At 41.4% G+C, this 24432-nt stretch overlaps 3 protein-coding genes across 15 annotated transcripts in view; 2 read left to right on the forward strand and 1 right to left on the reverse strand.

Annotated features, from left to right (window-relative positions):
- LOC128770331 (AP-3 complex subunit beta-2) overlaps positions 1-7203 on the forward strand; it is a 28307-nt gene extending 21104 nt beyond the window's left edge. For 7 of the 11 annotated variants that reach the window (XM_053884627.1, XM_053884629.1, XM_053884630.1 and 4 more), the window contains 2 exons: positions 42-3322; positions 4096-7203. In XM_053884627.1, coding sequence (XP_053740602.1) covers positions 42-228 — 187 coding nt within the window. In that variant the 3' untranslated portion in view covers positions 229-3322; positions 4096-7203. The remainder of the gene's footprint in view (positions 1-41; positions 3323-4095) is intronic. The other 4 variants (XM_053884628.1, XM_053884631.1, XM_053884632.1 and 1 more) reach the window with 1 other exon arrangement.
- Positions 1835-12743, reverse strand: sv2 (synaptic vesicle glycoprotein 2). 2 transcript variants are annotated; one of them, XM_053884637.1, is made up of 13 exons: positions 12293-12743; positions 9524-9601; positions 9242-9403; positions 7812-7974; positions 6597-6718; positions 5469-5632; positions 5327-5407; positions 4676-4765; positions 4267-4355; positions 4081-4208; positions 3705-3800; positions 3479-3638; positions 1835-2586 (listed from the first exon to the last, which is right to left on the reverse strand). In XM_053884637.1, the coding sequence occupies exons 1-13, from the start codon at positions 12357-12359 to the stop codon at positions 2403-2405; spliced, it is 1584 nt and encodes a 527-aa protein (XP_053740612.1). In that variant the 5' UTR covers positions 12360-12743; the 3' UTR covers positions 1835-2402. The 2 variants fall into 2 exon arrangements, with proteins under 2 accessions (XP_053740612.1, XP_053740610.1); XM_053884635.1 differs by having other exon boundaries at positions 4676-4768.
- snx1a (sorting nexin 1a) lies at positions 12255-23477 on the forward strand. Of its 2 annotated transcripts, none has more exons than XM_053884633.1 (15): positions 12255-12750; positions 13695-14544; positions 15610-15749; positions 16433-16505; positions 16591-16634; positions 16735-16876; positions 17328-17406; positions 17477-17552; positions 18133-18246; positions 18543-18636; positions 18722-18927; positions 20422-20565; positions 20722-20802; positions 21804-21875; positions 22275-23477. In XM_053884633.1, the coding sequence occupies exons 1-15, from the start codon at positions 12628-12630 to the stop codon at positions 22323-22325; spliced, it is 2289 nt and encodes a 762-aa protein (XP_053740608.1). In that variant the 5' UTR covers positions 12255-12627; the 3' UTR covers positions 22326-23477. The 2 variants fall into 2 exon arrangements, with proteins under 2 accessions (XP_053740608.1, XP_053740609.1); XM_053884634.1 differs by having other exon boundaries at positions 12256-12750; positions 15613-15749; positions 22275-23476.
- The last annotated feature ends 955 nt before the right edge of the window (positions 23478-24432 follow it).

Raw genomic sequence — 24432 nt, forward strand, 5'->3', positions numbered from 1 at the left:
GCTTTCATTCCTGTTTCTTAACTTTGCTGCATTGACTTCAGTCCTCCTGTCCATCCACCCGATCCTCCTGTCCACAGGTTCGCCGGCAGAACGATGTCCAGCGGCAGCCTGGTGTTGGTCACCGTGGTGAGCAATGAGGAGGGCGCTGCTCAGCTGACCATCAACTGTGAGAAGATGGTGATTGGGACAATGCTTGTGAAAGACATCCTCCTGACCTTGACACAGTGACGTGTCGTGACGCTCACCTGCATCCACTTCACTCAAGTAGCATTGCCAGCATTGTTTCCTGTGTGGCTCGCTCCATTGAAGACTCCTGTCTGATGACTGCCTGTTCGTGTCACCGTTGATGAGAGTAACTACCAGTTTCAGCAACATAGAAGGGGTTTAAAAAAGGTTTATATTTCAAATATAATAATAATAAAATAATGGAGAAAAAATGTTTTCCAAAATTCAGAAAATTTCTCCTTAAAGTGTAATTTTCCAGTTCTCTTCATCGTCAGAAACCTCTGCCAGATGTTGTTTGGTTAGAAGTTGTCCTGTAACTGGATTTGACTGGCTCAGATGATTATCCGTCAGGCTATTATGCCATCAGGGAGAGTTTGTTGCTGGGGAACACCACAGTGTGTTTGTGTTTGTGTGTATAATTGTCTCACTTCAAAACTTATATTCAGATTAAAATACCTGCATAGACCACCACAACTTATAACTTTGTATGGTATGTAAAATTCTTGTTTTCTTCGTTTATAATTCTCTCTCTCTCTCTCTCTCTCTTCTGCTGTGCCGTCCCACTCTTCTGGTAGTGCTATCTGACCAGCCACAGCAGCGTGAACATCTCCCCGAACTCTGAACAATGACCATTCTTTGCGCTCGAACTTCCACCGCTCCACCACTTCCTCTTCCTCATCATAGTCTATCGATCACTGGCCTACGCTGCTTGGCAGTACTCTCCCCAGGCACCACCTGCCAGACTCACTCTCTGGCACACAAAATGTGTTCATCACCGTCTCCATCCTCCTGGCAAAAGCTTGGCAAAAACGTACACTCCTGCAGTCACCTACATGGCCATAAAAGCCTGCTTCTCCTCTTACTGTTTCCATCACCTTACTAGTCTGTTCCTGGACTCCTCCTCTTCAGTTATTTTTTTTCTTTAGTGGAAAACATAATCCTAATGGTTTCAGAGGCAAACAGAGGGATGAGAGGACACAAATCTGTGTATCCACTGGTTCTTGCAACCTGTAAACCATCATGGGATTGATGATGAAACAGGGTCAACTATTGTCTTGTTTGAAGTTGAAGAAGTATGTTTTCGTCCACAAGAGATAGAGACGAAAGTTCATTTAATACAAAGGTTTGTGGATTAAGTTTGTTTTCAAGATGGAAGCTACAGCTGGATTCCCCCTATGAAGCAAGCGGACAGAGCATAGTGGATAGATTCGCAGAAATGACCTAGATTTCGGGTTTGCTCAATCAAGTCTATTATTCACAAACTGGTTTGTCTGACATGCTTTAAATGCTTCAGCGAATGATAATTGTGTTCAGCTGAAGTCAAGGCTGAAGTCCATGTTTGTAGTTTTTTGTAGTCCTTCTTAGGCAATCAATATAAACAGTTGCAAGTGAGGCAGCCATTTTAAAAACTCTTAACACGTTTTAAGTAAAACTGCATTTCAATGTGAAGCCACTCTGATTTGACAATACAGAACAGTAGGGCACCTTGAACAGATGCCTCATGCATACTTAAATAATCCAATCGATCATCTGACAATGATGTGCAAAGTTTGGACCAGACAATTGTGGCGTAATTATATCTACAACTTCTAAAACAAGTCAGAGTCTCAGTCAGTACTAATACCATGATTAAGTTTATTGCATTATAAACACATGACCCTGGACCAGTCACACTGCGTTCACCCGTTGCACTAGAGTGTCCTTGTGAAGTGGGAGAGCTTAGCAGGTTAAACAGAGTCACTGAGCCTGGTGAATGGATCTTCCAACATTAGATGTACCTGTATCACAAAGGTTAAAACTGCAGGTCACTTGAAAGCCCCAGACACCTCTCAGTTTTAAATAAAGTTATTCATCAATAAACAAGGAGCATTTGGTCCCACCATGCAGCCTCCAACAGCCAGACTGCCTTCATGAAAGCACACAATGAAAAACTTTGGTCAGAAATTGCTTGCTCACCTGGAGCGTATTATATAGCAAAGACAAGAAGTCACTTTAAAAATGTTGCAGTAGCAAAAAGTTGGAGTGAATGAATGTTTCATACAAAGTTGTTGATGTCGGCACAAGATGTGGTTCAAAGTTAACACCAGCACTTCTACGGAAGGTAGGGGGCTCCTGTGAGGCCAGCATGATGACACTTCAGTCAGTGGCACACAGACACAGGTGTGGTGAGTTCAGGTTCACGTGAGTTCTGTCTGTCGAGTCTGTGGCAGCAGCATTGCCACGCCTCCTCCCGTCAGCAGAAGAGCAGAGACCAGCAGCACCGGCACGGCACAGTCGCTGTCCACCAGAGCTCCAAACACCAAGTTAGCTGTGATGGCTGCCACCCGCCCCACCCCAGTGAAGAAGCCCAGCGAGGAGGAGCTGGTGGGAGGAAGCAGACATGAAAGCAAAATTTAAAAAAAAAAAAAAAAAAAGACAAGTAAAAAAAAGCCTTTGTTAATGCAGCAGGAAAGTGAAACGGACTTGGGGAGGCAGATTGTATCTGGAAGTCAATGAAGATATTTGTTTTGGTTATGGCTAACGCTGGAATTTTCCATCTGCCCCCAAGTCCCTTTGAGTCTCCCGGTGGTTTGATTCTATATGCCCCAATTCGATCAGCCGCGACGAGCTGGCAACTTCTCCTAGCCAATGAGTTCAGAAATCGCATCCTGCTTGCTACTGAGCTCACGTCACGTCCGTCTGAGAATTGGTTGCCCTTTGCAATGGACACACAGAGCCACGTCTTGCATGTTACAATCGTACTATAACTGAGGCAAATGCCTGTTTAGACTTTTAAAAGACTATGTGCTTTAGATTGTGTACCATGAGTTTGCATGTGTTTTGGGTCGAACAACTTTAATACAAATCAGCCAATCATTTCGGGAACATAAGCTTGATGGAAAAAAAATATGTATATATTGCAAGCACCTGAATGAAGTGTGTCTCTCCATAGAACAAGAACTTTCCAGTAGCCACATAATGAAAGACATACTGCACTTCATTGCCCTGACAGTGTAAGAGGCTTGGAAGGCCCTGTCAGACAAGTCATTGGATCTGCAAGGTCAATAGACCGATCAGTCCAATCCAGCACTCCATCCTTCCTGCATTTGTGACTCAGGTACACACCAACTTCTCCACCTGAGTGAGGAACAAAACCTGGACCATTCCACCTTTAATGAATGAGAACCACAGCCTTGCAGTTAATCTGGTTCAAACTCATCAAGGGTTGGAACCAGAAAAACATACAGCATGCATTTGAGCGTGTGTGAGTTACCGTAGCTTTGTCGGGTAGAGTTCTGGAGCAAGAACATCAAGAGCATTCCAGGCTATGACAGACACGCCGCTGAAGATGCACGACAGCAGGAGACTATGAACTTTGGTCTTTACCACATATATGAGGAACACGCTCAGTCCGGACACCAGCAGGCTGCCAGCTGCACACACACACATTCAGGTTGTTAGGCAGGAGCAGTGATCACCAGGACAACGCTCATACTCACACAGCAGAATCTTTCCCCCGATGCTGTCCATGAGCAGGATAGTGAAGATGTTGCCAGGAAGGTTTGACGCAGCCATCATGAAGCTCTCTTTGTACACTACAGGTCACACAACAACTGTTGACTAGATTGTATCCCAGACACATTTCACACAGGCACCACTACAGTCAGGAGTGAGCTGCCAAGGCAAATGTCATGTTATTTGTGATGCTGTCTGTGGTGTACTGTACTTCAGGTGTACTGTGTGCCATTTATCAGTGAACATCTCACAAATGACGCGACAGTTAGTGTGACTCAAATACTGTGCTACTTTAGTCATTGTCATAAACCCCAACAGCTTTTCCTGTCACAAGTCTGAAACCACCTTCTCCAAAATCACCTTCTGTCTTTACAGGGTAGCAGCTCTGGTTCTGCTGAGGAGACGGACGCACCACATTGGTGCAGGGAGAGCCGCCATCTTCCATCCTGGCAAAGAGCTCCGGAAACCACATCCACAGTCCATAGTAGCTGCTCACAAAGATGGCAATGCCAGTCTCTTCGCGGTAATGACAATAAGAGGACTCACCCAAAGGATATGCAGTAGAAGGCAATGAACATGACGGTGCTCCTAGATTTGAGAGGACTTCTGAACATATGTCGAATTGGCTTAAAACCCTGAAAAGAGCAGGTAAATATGAAACATCAAATATAAAAAATCTCTGTTGACACACATCAGGTTTTCACATTATGACCACCAGCTGTCTTTCGACGTATTAGGCTCTATTTAGAGACGAAAGCTGACATAAGATGAGGCGATTCATCACTTTAAAACGCATTTAAACAACGCTCCACTTGAATGAATGTGAGTGTGGAATTTTAAACACCAAATATATTTTGTCAACTGTTTTTGCTTGCTGCCATAATCAATCTCTTAACAGAGGAAACTTCATAAAACAAGTTAGTTGTTTAACTGTAAGCCTGGAGTGTCACATCACCTTGGTAAAATCCTGCTTGAGTCTTTCTCCGAGTGAAATTTGGGAGTTGTTGCGCGTCTCGTGCTGCTCAGGGATGCACAATCTGCATTTCTGCTGGAGACATGAGGGCCAAACACCATATGACATTCACAGCTTTCTGCCTTCAGCAAAGCAATAGATGACTTCTCCACAGCAACGGTTCTCAAATTAGGCTTCGCAAAATGATTGCTGTTACAAAGTCAGGGAACATTTGTCAGCGGTACATACTGGAAAAAAACTATGGGAGAGAAGCACAGCTCTAGACCGCTTCTGTGGCAACAGGCATTAAGTGAACACATGCAACAGCTGACCACATCGACAGACCATCCCTATAATGAGAGCATCCTGGGTCAGGATGCATTGAATTGAATGCTCTTTGTGAAAGTCTTAAGGTGCAGTCAGGAGAAAATGTAAAAATGTCTATATCTATAGCTATATATCTGAGGGGCACAGTGAAACTAGTCCTGTCTATATCAGAGGGGGGTGATAAGACAGTGAAAGAAGGCTGGCATTTATCGGAGGAGGGTAATAACACAGTTGGGATGAACATTCATTTCAAATTATTCTACAGTACTGCTTGCAAAATGGAATGAAAGTCACATGAAGTTGGATAACTATTATCAACATGCACACCGGAAAAGTTTTCCCGCTGCCACCCATGTTCATTCGACACATCAGACTGAAGACCTGGATGGCGTCTTTTTCTCGGCCCACCTGACAATCACAAGGAGGGGACAATCACAGTCAGTTCACACACAGTATCACAACTTATTACCTCCATGAGGAACTTGGGGCTCTCAGGCATCAGCAGCCTGTAGAGCAAAGCTGAGCTGAGGCCTGGCACCGAACACAGCACCACGAACAGCCTCCAGCTCTGAAAGGTCCAGCCTGCTATGGACCAATGAGCCCAAGTTCTGGGAATCACCACCCAGGCCAGTCCTGCAGACACAGAAACACAGTTTTAAGCATTGAGAGCATAGGTGAGCGGCACTCATGAGGACAGTGCAAAACTACAAATGAAATTGAAATGAACATTAAAAAGTTATTAAAGATATTGAGAAAACACTGATAAATTGATCGAGGTTGACAAAACAGTTCCATTGACCCTACATATCCATCACTTACATCGACCTTCTGCTACAATTTTATTATATTTGTGATTTATATTGATAATATTTAAATAAAATGCATATGAACTTTCAAGCACATCATGTCATGGCAAACTGTATTTAGACCTTTTCCTATTTTCACCTTGTTTCACATTGGGGTGACGGCACCTCACAACAGTTAAAGCAGATAATGTGACCCCTGGTTTAGAGGTCAGTTGATCCTATTACCAGAGTTTGTATCTCCAGTGGAGAGCATGTGACTTGTGCAAACATGCTGAAATGTTAAGACTTACATTAGTGATGAGCTGATGAGGCTTCTTGAAACAGTCTCCTCATTTTCAGAGCTCAGTAGGTGGCGTAGTTGGTTTAAAAATGATGTGAGGTGTGATGTTGAATTGGTTTTTCAAATCCACAGACTTTAGAGCTGGGGTTGACATCTGGTGGGCTCTGAAAATATGGGTACTGATCCATGAAAACTCAGCAGTCCATTACTAGCATTCACTCTAATTCAAGCTGCGTAACTTTTGAAAGACCAGCACAGCATTTTGAAGCCTCGACTGGAGATTTTCCCTTTTCTGGGATTCAGTCAGAAGGCAGAAAATTTAGTGTAGAAACAGTCACTGATACAGCAGAGGAGCATCTTATACATAGTAAAATCAGTTCGACAAACTACTGTATTGCTGATTCATCGTATACAATGCGAAATAAAAAGTGGAAAAAAACACAAGAGGAATAAACCCACTGACAAACCAAACAAACAAAACAAAAAAAAAACAGAAAAAGCTGCTTGCTACCTGCAGCTACGATGTTTCCTGCCATCCAAAAGGTGGCGAGGGCGCTGATCATTGCTCCTCTTCTGTGCCGTGGCATAAACTCTGAGAAGTAGGAGAAGATGACAGGAACTGAGCCTCCTACCCTGTAGAGGCAGCACACATGATGTCAGGCTCTGGAAGTGGATTCTACCGACCATTAGCCACAGCTAGTCAGCCTCTTCCATCTCAACCTATCCAGCACATCCTCCCCCGTCACTAGCTCCTGCAATCATTTACTACTTTGGCGACCCGCGTTTGTTGTCCTCTTCTTTTACAAGGATCTCCATCTCCAACAACTCTCCTCTGTCTCTGTCTCCGACCTTTGTAAAAGAGCCACGGCTCTTATATACTGATCTTGCCTTTTCTAGTCACTCCCAAAGAAAACCTTCATTTTTAACTCTCACTTTTCTAGCTGCTTCCTGTTCTTTTTTCAGAGCTGCTGTCTCTAACCCAAACATAATGGGAGGACTCACTACTGTCCTAGAGCTTACTGTTCACTCTAGCTGCCACTCTTCCGTCAAAGACCAATCTACAGTTGTCTCCACCAGTTCCAACCTTTCTGCATTCTCCTTTTTCTCCTCTTCTCTTTTGACCACTGTCCATCACTCTGTAAATTGATCCCAAATATACAAAACTAAATAAATACCCTGTACAACTGTCACATATGACTTAGCTGCTCCTGACTTCCTCATACAGTACCTCTCAAGGAACTGTGTCACAGGCTTCCTTCAGATCCATAAAGACAGTGCAACACCTGCTGACTTTCTCAGGACTTCTCATCAACATTCTCAGAGCAAACTTTGTTTCAGAACAAAAGGGTTTGATGGTAAAAAAAAAAAAACATTCAAGACACCAGTATTGGAAGACTGGCTAAATGCAATGATCAAAAATGCATCCTATAAATCCATGCTGAACAGGCTCAGTGAAGAAGATTTTGGACATAAAGCTTGGCTACATTTTGGACTGATATAAAAACAGATGTGATGCACTTTCCATATAAGTAAAAATGTTTATTTGTTTATTATTTCTTGCATTTGTATCAAGGTTTTCTTTCAAGTGTTTTTTTTTGTGATGTACAACAACAAATTGCAAATAAAAGATTAAATAAAGAAAATAAGAATGAACCATCTTTGAACATGAAACCATGACCAAAACATTTGGTTAAGTGGACCAATTTTTCAATCAAGACGTCCTCACCCAATACCACTGATGAACCTCAGCAGCAGGAAAAGCCAGAACCATGGGGCAAAGCTGGACAGACCTCCAAACAGCCCATTAACAGCCAGGGACACCACCAACACACTGCGACGTCCCTTCTGGTCCGCCATATAGCCCCAGACATAACCGCCTACCATCATTCCTGCAAAAGAGAACAAGACAATCATCAGTCACCAGATAATAGCTAACTCGATAATCGGTAATTCAGTTTCAGTTTTACATAGCTCGCCTTCCAAAGCTTTCAATTACTAAGTGCAAGCAGGATATACACTCTACCATTATTGTAGTATTGACTTGTGAGACTTAGTGCCCCTTGAGCCACAGTTCTCCAGAGGACACCAAGCATACTTCAATACAATACAATACACCTGTCAAGTGATGCACAAGCCGCATCTCTCCAGCCACTAACTAACCGTGTGACCACACAATGCACAAGCCCAACCAACCATGGCCATATTTCAGCCCGGGCATCATTAATGGCTGAGATGAATCCACAGACATTTTTTGTGGACTATAATGGTCTATATGTTTTATAGACAGTATAGTGAGTTCAGTGACTATACTGAGTAAAAATAGTTACAGCTGTAGTTGTTGTTGTGGTACAGTGTTTAAAATATTGTTCAAAATACTGCTACTACTGCTACTACTGTCTTAACAAGGAGGTTTTACATGTGTCAGAACAGTAACAACAATGTTCAACAATGTACTTGTGAAACCAAATTTATATTTTTCATGAGTCAAAATGACCACTTCAATCATCCTAGCATCCACAGACCTCCTTCTCATGACTCCTCTGCCTCCTTATTCCCGCTACAAATTGCTATATTACTATATTATGAGAAAATGTCATGGTTAACGGAGCTTTCTCTGGCCTCATCTGCCAGTCTGCCTCTTAGAATGAGGTTCCAGGTGCCAGAACCTCTCGAACATGGGAAGAGGACTTATCGTCAGTAGCTATTAGATTTCATTTCATTTTGCAAATCACTGGTCAAAGTACCTTCAGTGTTTACACAGGAAACAAATATTGTGCTGTCAAGAATTTGAAGGCATCATGTTGTCTAACTGCTGACAAATTAAAAAAAAATGAGAGAAAAGATGACATGGAAGCAACCCAGCTAGCGCTTTGCATACCAATGTACTACAATGGGATAGGCTTATGGTCACTGTACTGTATGAACAGCTCGTGCTTGTCACGTTACAGCTACATTGATGCAGTAAATGACTGTCATTTTATTTCATCATTTCAGCTTTTCATCTATCTATGCATTTGATATTGACTAAACTGTACTTATGCTTAGTCAGATTTTACCACTGGAGCAAAATAACCTCACTTTAAAATACGCACAAGCAATGAGACACAAGTGATGAGGAAACATTGACAGTGACATGGATGAGATGATGATAGGCACCCAAAAAGATGCTGGCGGTCAGCAGGCCCATGTCAGAGGAACTCAACAGCAGGTCGCAGCGAGCTGTTGGAAGTAGGAAGGATATACAAAGAACCTCGATGGCATCGCTTGCGTTCGCCCAACCACAGACACACAGGAGCAGGAAGTGGAACACTCCAAACCCTGAGAGCAGGAGAGAGAGAGAGTTGTTCACCTGTTAACATGCTACAGTAGTGATCCATTATTAGTGTCCACAAAGACAGAGATGGTCATGAATCAGACAGTGACTGATCATCATGGTACCTGTCTCCTCGAGTGCCTCCTCAAACGTCAGTCGCCGCACCTCCGTGGAATGCTCACTCGAGTCAAATATTACATCCCCTGTGAATTACCAGCAGTAAAAATGGTAAACAGTGTTTCATCAAAAACAGGAGGTTCTATATGTTTGTGTCACATGCTGCATCCATCATCATTTTGATTACAAACTCATTCAATTCAGTCAATCTACGTGATCGGTATCAGTGACTGGCACTGGCTGAATGTGTATCGTGATCGGCAGAAAAGAAACCCTGATCGGAGCATCCCTACCACGAATCTCTAGCGTCACCTCAAACATCATATGTCTGGTGTTGCAACTTTGTTTTGTCATGGTTTATGTGTGCAATAAACTTGATATTTCATGAGGGAAAAAAATCGTGGCAGAGAATCGTGATATCAATTCTTTGTGATTCAGAATTTTGGGGGATGCATTTTTTCTTGACATTTTGATCATGTCTTAAGGCAGTGGGAGGAAACCGGAGTACCCGGACAAAACCCACACAGGCACAGGGAGACCACCCAAAAAGATCCAGAGCTGGATTCGAACACTGAACCTTCTTGCTGAGAGGCAGCAGAGCTAACCACATTGTGCCACTCTGGTCTGGTGACTTGATAACTGCAATTGTGAAAACAACAAAAACAGGAGGAACTGAAATTACAGTATATGTCCCTTTTGACTCTTGCTAAATAAAAAAACATCACAGCAGCTGATTTACTATTCACGCAGCTGCCGAATGATGAGAATGAAATGAATCCATTCTGCAGGGTGGACAAAGACACTTGTTCATGTATTTGAAATAGTGACTAGCCTTGGGTGCATGTGTATTTCATTTCACACTTTAGAATTACTTAAACGTAGGTTCCTGGTAGCAGCAAAATGGTCTGACATGTTAGTTCAGATGTATTTGTTGTCTAATTCATCACACACAGACAATCACCCAGACCTTTGGACATCTAATCTAAAACTAAACTGGGCCCAGAGGTCCGATGAACAGTGTTAAAAGATCTCTGAGTGGGAACATCATTCAGACATTTGACCTTCAACCCACACCAAGCCTGAGTCCACCATCCTGGCTAAAATGATAAGCTCTTGTTTTTTGGACCCTATGGGTTTTTTGGAAACGCCAGTGCACATCATTTCAGAATGGTACTTCAATGTTGTTCTGCTTCATAAAATGGTGCGTTCTATTTCGTACATGCTCCACCGTCCAAAGTGAGTAGTGTACGAGTGATTGCATTTCAGCACTCACGGATACTGATACCAAGTACTCATGCCATTACACATAAAGTTACTTTGAGTTTTTTCCCATATAAATGTTTATTTGAACAACATTCCTGTTTTTCTTGTACACGACAGGCCCCAAGTTTCATTGCAGTACTCACACAAATTTTACAAAAGTGTCGTAAATTGTCCAAAAGTTCGAATTGAGCTTTACGCGATTGTACTCTTGCCATCCAGTGTCACTATAGAATCTGAAGAAGTGCCCACAACAATCTCCATGCTTCCTGCATTTTCTGTCGAGGTCAGGAAGCTGACGTCTGCACAGCAGTTTTATGTCAATATACAGAGTACCATTTTAAGACAAGTTACATTGGCTGTGCGCTAAAAGGGTTACCTGCGAAAATCAGCATAATCTGCAATGACACTGACAACATGCAATCCTACTGATGGCTAAAATGAGCCAAATTACTTTCTAGTCAGTTTTTATGTTTTTATACTATATTCATCTTCAAAGAAAAATGGGTGTCCGCCAATCATGAGGGGAAAACTACAGGCTCTACAGCCAACAGATAGGTCGATCAGAAGAGGCTTCAGTATTTTGGGTTCCATTCGGCTCACAATACAAGAATGGGTCAGTACCAACATATTGATTATGAATAATACATGAAAACTCATCTTGACAGATCTAATAAAACCCAACTCTGACTAATTACTGTACTGATTATTGCAAGTTTCTTGCATGAAAAATACATTCCGATCGCGAACAAAAGTCCTCCAGTGCATCATTCATGTGAATTCATTCCAAAACACACACGTTTTAAAGAACCAACACAGTTTTCATGAGTTATAAACTTCTTGAGTGAAATTAATGTGGATATCTATCATGTATTTGTCGCTTTATTTGTACGCTCTTATAGGTCACAAATGGAACTTTTGACACCACTACCTCAGCTGAATGATTCTGATACTGAAACACTTACAGAACCTGAGTTGACCAGGCACGATGGAAGAAAGAATTCTGCACATATTAAAAAAACACCAGAAAACATCGGATTTCCGTTGTACACAACATTGAGATTAACTGTATGCAGTATTTCATGAAAGTAAAGTTGCAATGTGAGATACTATGTCATTCTAAAAACTCTTTCATAATAGGATCCCATTGAAACTTATGTATCAATGCTGCATAAGGCTCTGATGCGACCGTAGTTTTGTCCCCCATGTGTTCTGTCCAGTGTCCTGCTCCTTCTTCTGCAGCGACAGATAACACTGCACTGAGGCGTCTTTAAATGTATGGATGGTTTCAGATAAAGTACCTGTGATGCATTCAGGTTTTGAGACAAGTTGTCATGACAAACGAAGTTATTAAAAAGGAATAAAACGCATTACTATAAAATTGTCTGTGGGAGAAAGAATGAAATAATAAACAACTAAATAATTGATTAAAGCAGAACCCCGGGTATGAGTCTACGCACATTCTGAGTTGGTGTAAACAAGAGGAAAGGGAGGTAGACGACGAGGCAGTACTTCACCTTCGTCTAACTCCGGATCGTCCCGTGACCCTGTGGAGAGAAGGGGCTCTCGGTCGTCGGAATTCATGCCTGCTGCTGTCCTGCTCCTCCGCCCTGCTGTTTATGACAAGTTCGGTCTCATGACTGCTAACGGCGCTAAGCTAACCTGCCAAGGAGGTGGACCAGGAAGTAAAATCGACAGCGCATCCCCTTTCTCGTTTCAGAGAGTCTGCGAATTTCTCTTAAGCTAAGAAGTTAACCAGTGTGCTGAAAGTCATATGATCAGTGGAGAAGAACCCTGCTTTGGTGACGTTCCATCCTAGTTAGTATAAAAAAAAACAAAAACAAAATAAAAGATGGCGTCGAGCTCCGAGCGCAGTCCACCTCCGTTTCCCGACTCCGAGGATCAAGACCTCCTGGAAGAGGTCGAGGACCGAGCCAGCGATGAGGACGAAGGAGAAGACATGTTCATGAGTGTGGTATGTGCAGTGGTGTTGCTTCAGTGGCTCGGAGTGCTCTTGTATCTGATGCTAACCAAGTTAGCTAACAAGTACTACAACTGAATTACACTAGTTTTCACCAGCGAGTAGATAAAGTAGCTTATATAACGATTTCGTTTCAAACGTAAAGGTTACTTGTTTATTTATCATTATTGTTATTATTATCGCTAGACTGACACGTCTGAGATTTCCCGGTTTCCTGTTGAAACTGCCTGATCATAATTCAAATATTTCTTGGTGGAAATCCCGCTTTTCCAGTAATGTATGTTGCCCTCGAAATGCTTTATCGGAGCTCTGTGAAGTTATTGCTATCTTCATTTGAAGTCAGGGACATTAAGAGCTATGTGGTTGTTCTTTGGACTGGTTCATTGACTTCTTCCTGCTGTGCATATATGTATTGCGCTGCGGCGTGTTGAAATGAACCGCACGTGTAGCAATTTCTTTAATATATCGATGATGACAGTGAAGATTTGCCTCTCGTTGTCATGTGAGTGGACCCTGGTCATGTAGCCAGAACCCGGATGCTTTCCCAACTGTCAAAGTTCGCAGGACTCAGGAAACTGGTTGGACAGAAAATGCTTGCACGCAGCAATTTCGAGTGTGACTTCCAAACTTATTCTGACACTGTCTGCTTAAAGGGCTCATGTAGTATGACATTATTTGTACTAATACCCCAGAATAGAGTGGACATACATGCACATGCTTACAAACATACATTTTCTATTCCACTTTGTCTTCTGGAGGAGGTGAAGCTCATTTAGGGAAGGTCTTCCTCTAAACTCTGTTTGTTGTCATCAAAGTAGAGTAAAGTAAAGAAACAAGCATTGACTGAGAAGGTCCAAACTCATGACTGATTAAAAAGACATCTGTAGTCTGCAACAGTATTTGCATGCTAATGAGTGGCTTTTGTGTTCTTCTTCCAGAATGAAGATCCCCTGACAGATGTGGACATTTCTCTCCCATCTGACAGTCAACCGAGTGACACATTGACAAGTCCTCCTTCTGATGACTTGGATGATTCTTTAACTGACATATTCAGCAGCCATCCACCAACTAAACCCACCATGCACCTCCTCAGTGAGCCAGAGGAATTTGTCGACTTGACCTCTCCATATGACTCCATTGTAGAAAAGGATGCAGAAGCAGTAAATGTTACTGGAGAAAACCCCCAAGAGGAACCATCAGATGACTCCGCCAATATGTTGAGAAGTGAAAGTGAAGAAGCGCAAGGGGGGGTAGAGGGAGAGGACGTTGCTTTGAATTCAGGAAAAACAAAAGCAAGCATCACTGCCGTACTAGAGGAAGCCGTACTGAAAGTTACTCCTCCACTTGTTGATGGTAGCGGGGATCCTGAAGTCAATCAGACAAGCAATAGAATTATTGACCCTTTGGTTGACTTGCGTAGTGACCCTATTCCTGCAGAGGCTGGAAAACCTGGCCTTGACCTGTTTGAAGATGATGGGATTGATTTGTTCACAGAACCACGTCTATCGAAACCTGCCAAACAGCAACAGAAAAGCCTCTTCGGGGAAGCTGACGAGGATCTGTTCGGTGAGCCTTTGGGTGCTACCTCCAAGAAACCTAGTGCCAGGCGATTAGCAGCTCCCCAAGCGGCTCCTAGTGATGGGAGCAGAATCAGTGGACCTCTGCACTCTAAAGAAACTGCTGATATATTCTCAGAAGAAGCTGTTGGAACTGTGCCTAGCAACAGCAAACCCATCAATGTAAAGACCAATGGCATTCACACTGAAGAAGAGGCAGAGCTGTTCTCTGGTATGTTTATCGCATGATGGGTGTGGTCCCGTTTTAGGTTGTCAGCTGTCTGATTTCTATGTAGATATCATGCACTCTTCATGGCCATGTTTCAACGGTTCTTCTCTTTCCTCTTGTTCCATTGATGTGTAAGTGCGAGCACAATGCAGCAATGTTTTGCAGTGCCACAAGAATCAGAGAGTTTGACCTCTCGCAATATATAATGCTCGCAATTATGAGCTGTAGCCACAGACTTGTCTTTTGAACTGGTCTTTTCTGGGGAATCCTTAGGGTGCATAGCTATTTTTATATTTTATTATTATTATTATTTTGGGTGTGGGGTGGCGGCACCACCATGATGGCCGTGAGTGACTATTCATACCAGGTGGGCTTCGTTTTTGTGGACGAGTTCAATATTGAATATTGAAGCATCGTGGGTTCTGAGCCCAGTCAGCTGTTTTTTTTTCACCTCTACACACACCCTAACACTAACCCATACAGATTTGGGAAACACGCATAGCAACAGTAGTCCTCATAGTCTGCTTATACGACATTTAAACGGCCAAAGAGAATACTGCACCTGAAAAATTAAAATAAATGCATTTAATATCCTGAACTGTAGCGACAGCTGTCGATCAGTGAGGGTCTTATTCTTCATTGGAGATTTTCAATTTTGATTCTCTTCCTCCGGTGAGCAAGGACCAAATATAGCCCAGTGGCTACACGGCCAGACTCAGCTTTTGTCAATGAGCAAATAAATCCTACATGAAATATTGTAGAAAATGAGGAGTCCTTTCTAAAAGTATCCGAAGGGGAACCATCTTTCACAGTGCATGAAGGAAACTGACACTAAATAATCACTAGTAATCAAGTAAAAATGTTAATAGTAAGAAAATGAGAGTCTTTGTTGGTGTTTTTTGTCGTATATGTTCTCATAAATGTAATTTTTCAAACAAAAAGCCGAACATGCTCATGTTTGACTTCTAGTGCATCATAAAAGGTTAAAGTCTGTTCTTTTATAAAGTGAAACAACATGACATCTTTACCATCTGAGCTTGGTGTTTCCTAAATTTGGCTCTTTTTCAGCAGAAGCCACAGTTGAGCTTTCCCTGGACAGTCCCAGGACTGAGAGGAAGACCACAGAAATGCCTGCCAAGCCGTCTGGATCCGGTCCAGCTCCAGCCGTCACAACTGTGAGCCGACCACAGGCCGATGCCTTGGAGGAAGTGGGTACAAAATATTGTTGTCATTACTACTGGTTTGGTAAAACCAATTCTGATATTGATGTTCTTTTGTATGAAAATGAATGTATTTCAGTAGTTTCACTCATGCACTCATCCACAGCATCGCACAGTTTTTATTTTTAATGTCTATCATGTTTTCATTCTCCATTCAGAAAGAAATAACAGGAACACACAATCATAGCAGTGTTAATGTTTGGAATGTCGATCTGTCAGTGAAGAAGCAACACTGATTGTTAATCACATTCACTTGCTGTTGTGCAAATACAACAGACAGTAGGTAGAAATTCATCTGTTAGCTTGTCTCTACCTGCGTCTATCCTGTTCACCTGCGTCTTGATCTTCATCTTGGTTTTCCTCTTGTTTTATATATTTATAGATAGATACTTAAATGATTAAAAGTAACTCATACTCTGATTTTTGAGGTAAGTACTGTACATGTAATATCTGTTTTCCTATCAAGGTCTAGAATGTGTTCTTTCAGTGATTCCTGTATTTCTTTGTGCAGTACTGTTTCTAATCACTGAGAATATCGCTGTCTCCAGTTTTGAAATTTGAAAAGGAATAATTGTGTTCTCTAGCTATGTTAAGTGATGAAGTATTTGTGGAATTTAGTTAGAACTGGATAATCTTACAGATAAAAAATGTTTTCTGTCATAAACTCTTAGCTGGAAGAGGAGGAAGATGAGCAGACGGAGAAACCTGACATCTTTGTTTCTGTCACCGACCCGGAAAAAATAGGCAAGAGATTATTTTTCCTTTCTGTTTTCTTTGCAATTGCATTTCATTCACCAGTAGACTCCTTTCCTAATATTTATATTTTCAGGTGATGGGATGAATGCGTACATGGCTTACAGAGTGTCTACAAAGGTACATGCAGTGCAATAATTACATGAGTTTTATTTTTCTTTGCATAATTATTTGTTGCAATACTAAATCATATTTTATCTTGTGCTTGTTTGTGTGTCAGACTTCCCTCTCGATGTTCCGTAACAAGACGTTGACCGTGAAGCGCCGCTTTAGTGACTTCTTGGGTCTATACCAGAAGCTTTGTGAAAAACATTCACCAAATGGATACATTGTCCCTCCTCCACCGGAGAAAAGCCTGTTGGGTAAGCCAACCCTTTGATCAGAATAATTCCTTAGTCGGATCGTCTCTCTGAGCCACTCTTTATTGTGCTTGTTCTGCTATTCTCTCAGTCATTTAACCTGCTCCTCCACTAAACCAAGTGAACCACAAATTGATATTTCCATCATCAAATTAGATTTCATCTGCAGCGTATCTCCAGAACTTCACCAGATCAAGGAAGAATCCCTCGCAAATCCATAGATAGCGTTTGTGAGTCTGACAGTATGTAGGGAACAATGAAGAGTGATCAATCTGGTGGTTTATTCGACTGAAGTTTATTTAACAAATGCATTAAATTCTCATTAATCCAATATGCGCATCAGAGGTCAGCCTGACCTGCTGCATTTCCCAACAACTGATCCGACTGCTTCGAATCCATCCAAGGACCTCATCATAATGTGTTTTAACTAATAGAATAATATCCAACTTGGCAGGTATGACAAAAGTAAAAGTTGGCAAGGAAGATTCTTCATCTGCAGACTTCGTTGAGAGAAGAAGAGGAGCTTTGGAGAGGTGAGAGCTTGTAGCTCAGGTTATCAAAAATGGAATAGCATTTAAAATATTGACGTGTTTATTTATCCAGATACCTCCAGAGGGTTGTCAATCACCCTTCACTCCTACAAGACCCTGATGTGCGAGAATTCCTGGAGAGAGACGAGGTGAGACCGTTTCACACTCATATGACCTGAATTATATTTATTATGAAATATAGTGTCTCCAATAGCCAGTATATCACATCTGCAGAAATGTACCTTAGATATTCAGTTGGTAAATTAAGAGTAACTCATGGAGTGTGTGGTTTGATACCTAATCCAAAAATCATGTTTCCTATGGATTAGATCATTTCCACTGGACTGGATTATTCTTGCTGTAATTACTCTCAGACTTCGGTACAATTTTATCGCTTGCTTCTTGAGCATTGTGCTGAACGCTGTGCCGGCACAGGAGGATCAGAGCCGATGTGACATGCGCCAATCTGTTGTCAGGTGCAGAAGTGTTCCACTCTGAAAGTTGTCGGATTTAAGATGGCAACGGTGGTGTGTAAATGGGAACTGCATTCGACACAAAACAGGGGCAAACCTTAGAGAATCACCCTTGGAACTGGAGTAAACCCACATACACTCTGAGAGAACATACTGACATCTCACAGAAAGTACACAGTTTGCTTCATGCTGGAAGCGACCCTGCAACCTTCTTGCCACTAATTACTTCCATCGTGTTGTGTTTTTGTCTCTTCAGCTGCCCAGAGCAGTGAGCACCCAAGCTCTGAGTGGTGCCGGGTTCTTGAAAATGCTCAACAAGGCTACGGATGCTGTCAGTAAGATGACCATAAAGATGAACGAGTCTGATGTGGTGAGCTCACCTTGTCTACATTTACAGTCGCGACATAGTGGCCTATAGCTGTTCATCTGCATCTTATTTCTTGATTTCTTACTCACTGATGGAGTTCACTCACTGACATAATATTGGTTTCAACAACTATTTCTTCCTGTTAAGACATATTTAAACAGTGAACCTTTGAAAATAGATATTTTGATGATGAGCTTTTGTAGATCATAATATGGCTAGCTGGTGCTGGATCTATGTCTTTGGGATTGATCACAATTATTAAAAGGGAGAACTACTGATTGTCTGCTGCTGTTGGTCAGTGGTTTGAAGATAAGCTGCAGGAGGTGGAGTCTGCAGACCAACACTTCAGAAAGCTGCACTCACTGGTGGAGACGCTGGTCCTTCACAGAAAAGGTCGGAATAGGTCAAGTGAAAAAGATCATGGTTAATGAACTGGAAGTGTGAGTTTTCTGATGTTGGTCTTTATAATTCTATCCAGAGCTTTCTCTTAATACGGCAAGTTTTGCCAAGAGCACAGCCATGTTGGGCAGCGCCGAGGACAACACAGCTTTGTCGCGTGCTCTGTCACAACTGGCAGAGGTAGAGGACAAGATGGAGCAGCTGCACCAGGAGCAGGCCACCAATGATACCTTCCGCTTTGCTGAACTCATCGCAGATTTCATCCGAATGCTAGGAGCAGTGAGGGTAACAACACTTTTGCTCAGTCTGTCATTATTTTCAACCTTTTCATCCTTCCCTCACACGTTATAAAAGTGGTTTCAGTTGTTTGGGACAAGTTTAAATCCGTGATCTCAAATGCTGACTTAGAAAAACAAATTCATGCATTCAGATTCTTCTTCCTGGACTACTCTAACTCTTCACTGGCGTCAACAAGAAATCTCTGTAATGTCCCCTGCTGGTTCAGAACTGAGCAGCCAGGTTTTTAACACCAGTGTTGGCTTCTATGCACTGGCACCCTGTTCACTTTAGAATCCACTTTAAGCTTTTATTAACAACTTTTAAAGCGTGTGTCCTAAATGTAACATTTATGTAATTTATTACAAGGACAGAGTGTCAGGATGTATGAGAGCTTTTCCTTCAGTGTTTCAGTTGTTTGGATATAAGATGTCTGTGAGGGAACACATCAGACCAGTTTAGTCGCAGTTTAAACCAGACCACATGCATTTGCATTTTGTGTGTGTCAGCATGCTGCAGCAAATACACAAGCTAACCAATTGCACAATTTATACTAGCTGAGTGTATGTCCCTCTCACCTGTGTCAAGCCACATAGCCTTCTGCTGTGGACAAGGAAGTAAAGCACAAAAAAAGAATATTAGCATCTGGTTGGCTATCAAAAGCATTTCACTGAAATCTCAACTGATTGGAACACCCCTAAACTCTTTGTAGGAAGTGTGTCCTTTTCTCAGGAAAGGATGAGTGGATGGCTTGAATGTCTTTCTAAGAGTGGAACATTAAGTATCTCCCCACGGATTCACAACAAGCCTGAGCTTCTTAGCAACTGTCTTATACTGCCATCTCCTGGCTGGTGGTGGTACATGTAGTACTAGTCATCGTTATATACAGGTGTTTTCATTGACGGGTCAAGGTCAACGACTGCAATGCAGTTCATGTAGTGATTTAGTGACCATTGCCCTTCAGATGCAACACAATATAAGATTTTGAATCGCACGTCACCCACTTTTGAAAAAATAACATCACAAAACAGCCTCATTATGCTGACAACACATGATGGGGTAATTTTTATGCCATGCCACACCTGCCAGAATGTCAATGTATGCCCCTCAATATGGAATGCATGTGACCAAGAATGCAATTAAGGATGCATTCGCACGTCATTTATTGGAATCAATAAACCAAATTGATTTGACTAATAAATAGATTTTATGAAATGTTTCCAATTAATGGTGAGATAAGTGTAATAGCTGTATTCACTTTTGTTACCTGAAATAATGACTGTGGATGCACACTTTCTTAGCCAAAACCCCAAACCAAACGTGTGAAAACCAAGGCTGAAAACCAAAACAATCATAATGCCAATTTTAGTATCATTGCATGTATGGCCATGACTGTGTGCTTGACTTGTGTTGTACTGGCATAAAGTAGCATTCATGCTCTAAATAATAAAGCAACTACAAAATTTGGACATGTAGATACCAGCTGATGTTGTACATTTGCAGGGCTCCTTTGACCATCGTATGAAATCGTGGCAGCGCTGGCAGGATGCACAGAGTATGCTACAGAAGAAGAGGGAGACAGAAGCCAAACTGTTGTGGGCCAACAAGCCTGACAAGCTGCAGCTTGCCAAAGAGGAGATCTCTGAGGTTAGCCTTTGAAGCTCTTAGGAAATGGCTATGAATAAATCTTAAAGATAAAGTTATAGTGCTTTATCATGCATTACTGCTCCTGCTAGTGAGAGTCATGGAATGGAATTTCAGATTTTCAACTTTAAAATATTTCTCTCTTCCTGTCCTTATCAGTGGGAGGTCAAGGTGCAGCAATATGAGCGAGACTTTGAGAGAGTCTCTTCTACAGTCCGCAAGGAAGTGGTCCGCTTTGAGGTATGGATGTTTGACAAAGTAAACACTGGTAACATGTTGGGTAATGAAACATCCTAATCTGTCTTAACTTTGGGTTGGTACACATACTCAGACGGACTGTTTTGGTACAAGGCCTTCAGTCGGAACTAAAGTGCCCAAATATGTTTCCCGCACGGTCTGCAAAATGAAGGCACATCAGCCACAGCAGATCAACAGCAAGAGTTGGAAGATGCCTCGTCCTCTGTGTCTAGACTTTGATGCAGTAACGTGCCGGCTAACTGGATCACACTTTGTTTTTTATTATCAGTGATTAAAGACAGAAATTCATAACAAAAGACATAAAAAGTTGCTTTTGTATTCATTGCTGTGCTTAAAATTTACCTTACCAAAGCCTTGAAACTGTAACCTGAAAAAACAAACTGAAGTTCATTTACTTTGTCGGCATAGAGATTTTGGACTAACATTTGCTGTGTCATTTCGTAGCAAACGAGAGAATCCCCAGAGTATTGCTGAATCACAAGACATCACCTGCAAATGTCGGTGCAAGCGTTGCAATTACTGTGACATTTCATTTAATGTTTTTTAAAGAGTTTAAAAAAAATCTCCCTGGGAACTGCTTTGATCCTGGTGGCAGCCTGGACACATTCAGACAGATCAAAAACATTATGTACTTTGTTTTTTTATTTTAGAACATTAACAGAAATGTCTATATCTGACTCAATGTGTAACAAGATCTTGAATGCAATATCCTCTAAAATATATATATAATAAGTAGTTAAATATAAAATTGTAAAATATAAATAATACACAGGACACTCTCCTATCTTATGATAAAGTTCTGTTCCAATGTGCTCTCCAAGACACATGAAATGGTTGCTGTAAATTGAGGTTTTTGTTGGTTGGTTAGGGTAGAAAGTGCGTTCATATGACCACTGTGTTATGAACCATGATCATATCAAATAGTTAATTACTGAGGGAGTAATCAATCTGCAGTCATGTCAACTGCCTGTCTGCATTTACAGAAAGAAAAGACCAAGAACTTCAAACAACAAGTGCTTCAGTACCTGGATTCTCTGCTTCAATCTCAACAGCAGGTGAGTCAAGTTCTCAGCTTTCAACCTCCCTAGTTTTAGGGCTTTTCATACTGCGGACTCTGTCTCGAGATAAAGTGCGTTCGGCTCAAAAGAGCGGAGGCTTGCTCCCTCCAAAAGAGCAGCGCCTTCAACTGATGTTCCGCTTTCCGCAGCATGTCCTGATGCTATGAGCAGCGCGTAACATGGAGAATAGAAAGGGGATAGTGTTAGGAAAGTTTGAAACTTTTGAAATAGCTATGCAACATGCAAACGCGAAAGTGTGATTTTTGTCATGAACATAGGAAGCAAAATCCACCTGAAAATAGCCACTATTGAATGTCTTGGGAGTGAAAATGGGTTGTTCAAGGATGGTGTTCATTGCTGATGACTCTTGACCAGGTGTGTTCCTCAACCCCACAGGTGATCAAGTACTGGGAAGCATTCTTGCCAGAAGCCAAAGCCATCGCCTAAAGCTGCAGAGCAGCATGCTGCCTTTCTTTTTTCGTACACTTTACCTCTTTGCCTTCTTAAATCAAAGAAAGACCCAGCATCAAAAAGGGAGATTGATCAGCCGCGCTGGTTTAAATCACTGTCAACGTATATAGCCGTGCATTCTGTTCTATATTAATAATTGTATATTTTCATTTGAACTTCACAAAAATATTTTCTTATTCAATTAGAAATGAATTTATATGACAAACATATCGAATAAATCTATTGATTGGGTTGAAAGTGAATGCAGTTGGAGATGAAGACTTTCACTGGTGAGAATGGAGCAGCTGTTTTTGCTTACAGTCAGTCAGACATGGGACCTAAAAAGAGACAGTCTCCTTAAACCTGAAGACCTGGAGTTCTTTTAGTGGTTTTCGCTTACATTCTGGGTGACGGCTGCTGTTAGGGCACAGGAAGTGGCATAAGGTTTCCCAGCTGTATTAAAAAGGGCCATAGGTCAAAGTGTGGGTATGTTTGTGTGATTGTTAAAACTGTACGTGCCTTTAAATCTGAGTCTCTTGTCTACAGGTGGAGCGAAATAGTTTTCTGCCCTCGGCACAAATACACTTTTACTTTTTTCTCAGTCCTTTGTCTTCAATTTACTGTTTCAATTTTTATTGGGTCATTTAGCTGTAAGCAGTAGCCTTTCCAAAATAGGTATCTCTGGTGACTGGGGTTCAGTTTTGCCATGTTTACTGTTTTTTTTTTTTCCTCCTCTGAATAATTTCAGTACCTGTTTATACTTTCATCTCATCAATCACATACCGAAATTGAGACCAAAGACCAAAGTCACTCAATCAACTTGTAATCAACACAATTTTTTCAGTTAATAATTATTGCAAAGACATTAATGCACTTGTGCACCATGAGTAATCTTAATAAAAACATTAACATTGTGAAGTAAAGATTTGTGACTGTTGTGGGCAAGTACTTTATTCGTAAATTACAATTGACCTTTTAAGATTTCAGGTATATGTTAATCCACACAGAGATTATGGTCCATGTTGTCTTTGTATTTCAAGTTTTCTTCTAGTGCAATGTTACCACAGAAACCGAGACTGTGTGAACTGTCTTTCTAAAAACAAATCAATAAATGTTGAACTGTTTACACTACCTAACGAGCAGTCACTTTAATGTGAAGACGTTTGTTGCGTCACATACTCAACAAACCAGCTTTTGCAGGGCATTGCACCAGGAAAATTAGATTCGATCATGTGACTTCGACAAAAATGTCAACATGTTTGTCAACATGTGGTGACAGCTTCCCTATACAAGAAGCATGGATTGACGCCCATTTCGCTGCGAGGGAGACGTCATACACACAGCGTTGATCAAAACAATGGTGGGCGCAGGTAATCTTCTCTTTCTAACTTTAAGTCCAGCATATTTCACATAGATCATGTTGTCCGCATAGAATGTGACTCTGGTTGTGAATACATTTGCTGTGGAGATGGGGCAGTCGAGAAGTGAAATTTTATATATATATATATATATATATATATATATATATATATATATATATATATATATATTTCACAGACAGTGCCTATCATAAGTATTCACCCCCCTGGATGTTTTACGCTTTTAGTGCTTTCATAAATCAATCATGGTCAATAAAATTTGGCTTTTTTAATACAAAAATTTATTGGAAAAAAACTCTTATGTCAAAGTGAAAACAGATATCTACAAAGAAATGTCATTGAAATAAAAATATATAAAGAAATAATTGTTTGCATAATTAATCACCCCCTTCCAGTCAGTATTTTGTAGATGCACCTTTGGATGCAATCACAGCAGTGAGTTTGTGTGAATAAGTCTCGATAAGTCTTGTACATCTGCCCACAGCAATTTTGCTCCATTCTTCCTTGCAAAACCTCTCAAGCTCTGTCAGGTTGCGTTTGTATTGGGCACGATCGGGCCCTTTTTAAGTCCAGTCACAAATTCTCTATAGGATTGAGGTCTGGGCTTTGACTCCGCCAATCTAGAACATTTACCTGGTTCTTTTTTAACCATTCCTGTGTAGCTTTTGCAGTATGCTTCGGATCATTGTCTTGCTGGAAAATAAATCTTCTCCCATGCTGTAGTT

This window comes from Synchiropus splendidus, chromosome 14 (genome assembly GCF_027744825.2).
Source record: "Synchiropus splendidus isolate RoL2022-P1 chromosome 14, RoL_Sspl_1.0, whole genome shotgun sequence".
In the NCBI taxonomy this organism is placed as follows: Eukaryota; Metazoa; Chordata; class Actinopteri; order Syngnathiformes; family Callionymidae; genus Synchiropus; species Synchiropus splendidus.

Bases quoted from the DNA above. Each gene is read 5' to 3' on its own strand.
- sv2 (XM_053884635.1), bottom strand. From the start codon at position 12,359: ATGAATTCCGACGACCGAGAGCCCCTTCTCTCCACAGGGTCACGGGAC. The intron at 9,602-12,292 runs GTGAAGTACTGC...GGTAATTCACAG, and splicing joins CGATCCGGAGTTAGACGAAG to GGGATGTAATATTTGACTCG. The intron at 3,801-4,080 runs GTGATTTTGGAG...TGTGACCTGTAG, and splicing joins CTACCCTGTAAAGACAGAAG to TGTACAAAGAGAGCTTCATG.
- snx1a (XM_053884633.1), top strand. From the start codon at position 12,628: ATGGCGTCGAGCTCCGAGCGCAGTCCACCTCCGTTTCCCGACTCCGAG. The intron at 12,751-13,694 runs GTATGTGCAGTG...TTCTTCTTCCAG, and splicing joins AAGACATGTTCATGAGTGTG to AATGAAGATCCCCTGACAGA. The intron at 16,635-16,734 runs GTACATGCAGTG...TTTGTGTGTCAG, and splicing joins CTTACAGAGTGTCTACAAAG to ACTTCCCTCTCGATGTTCCG.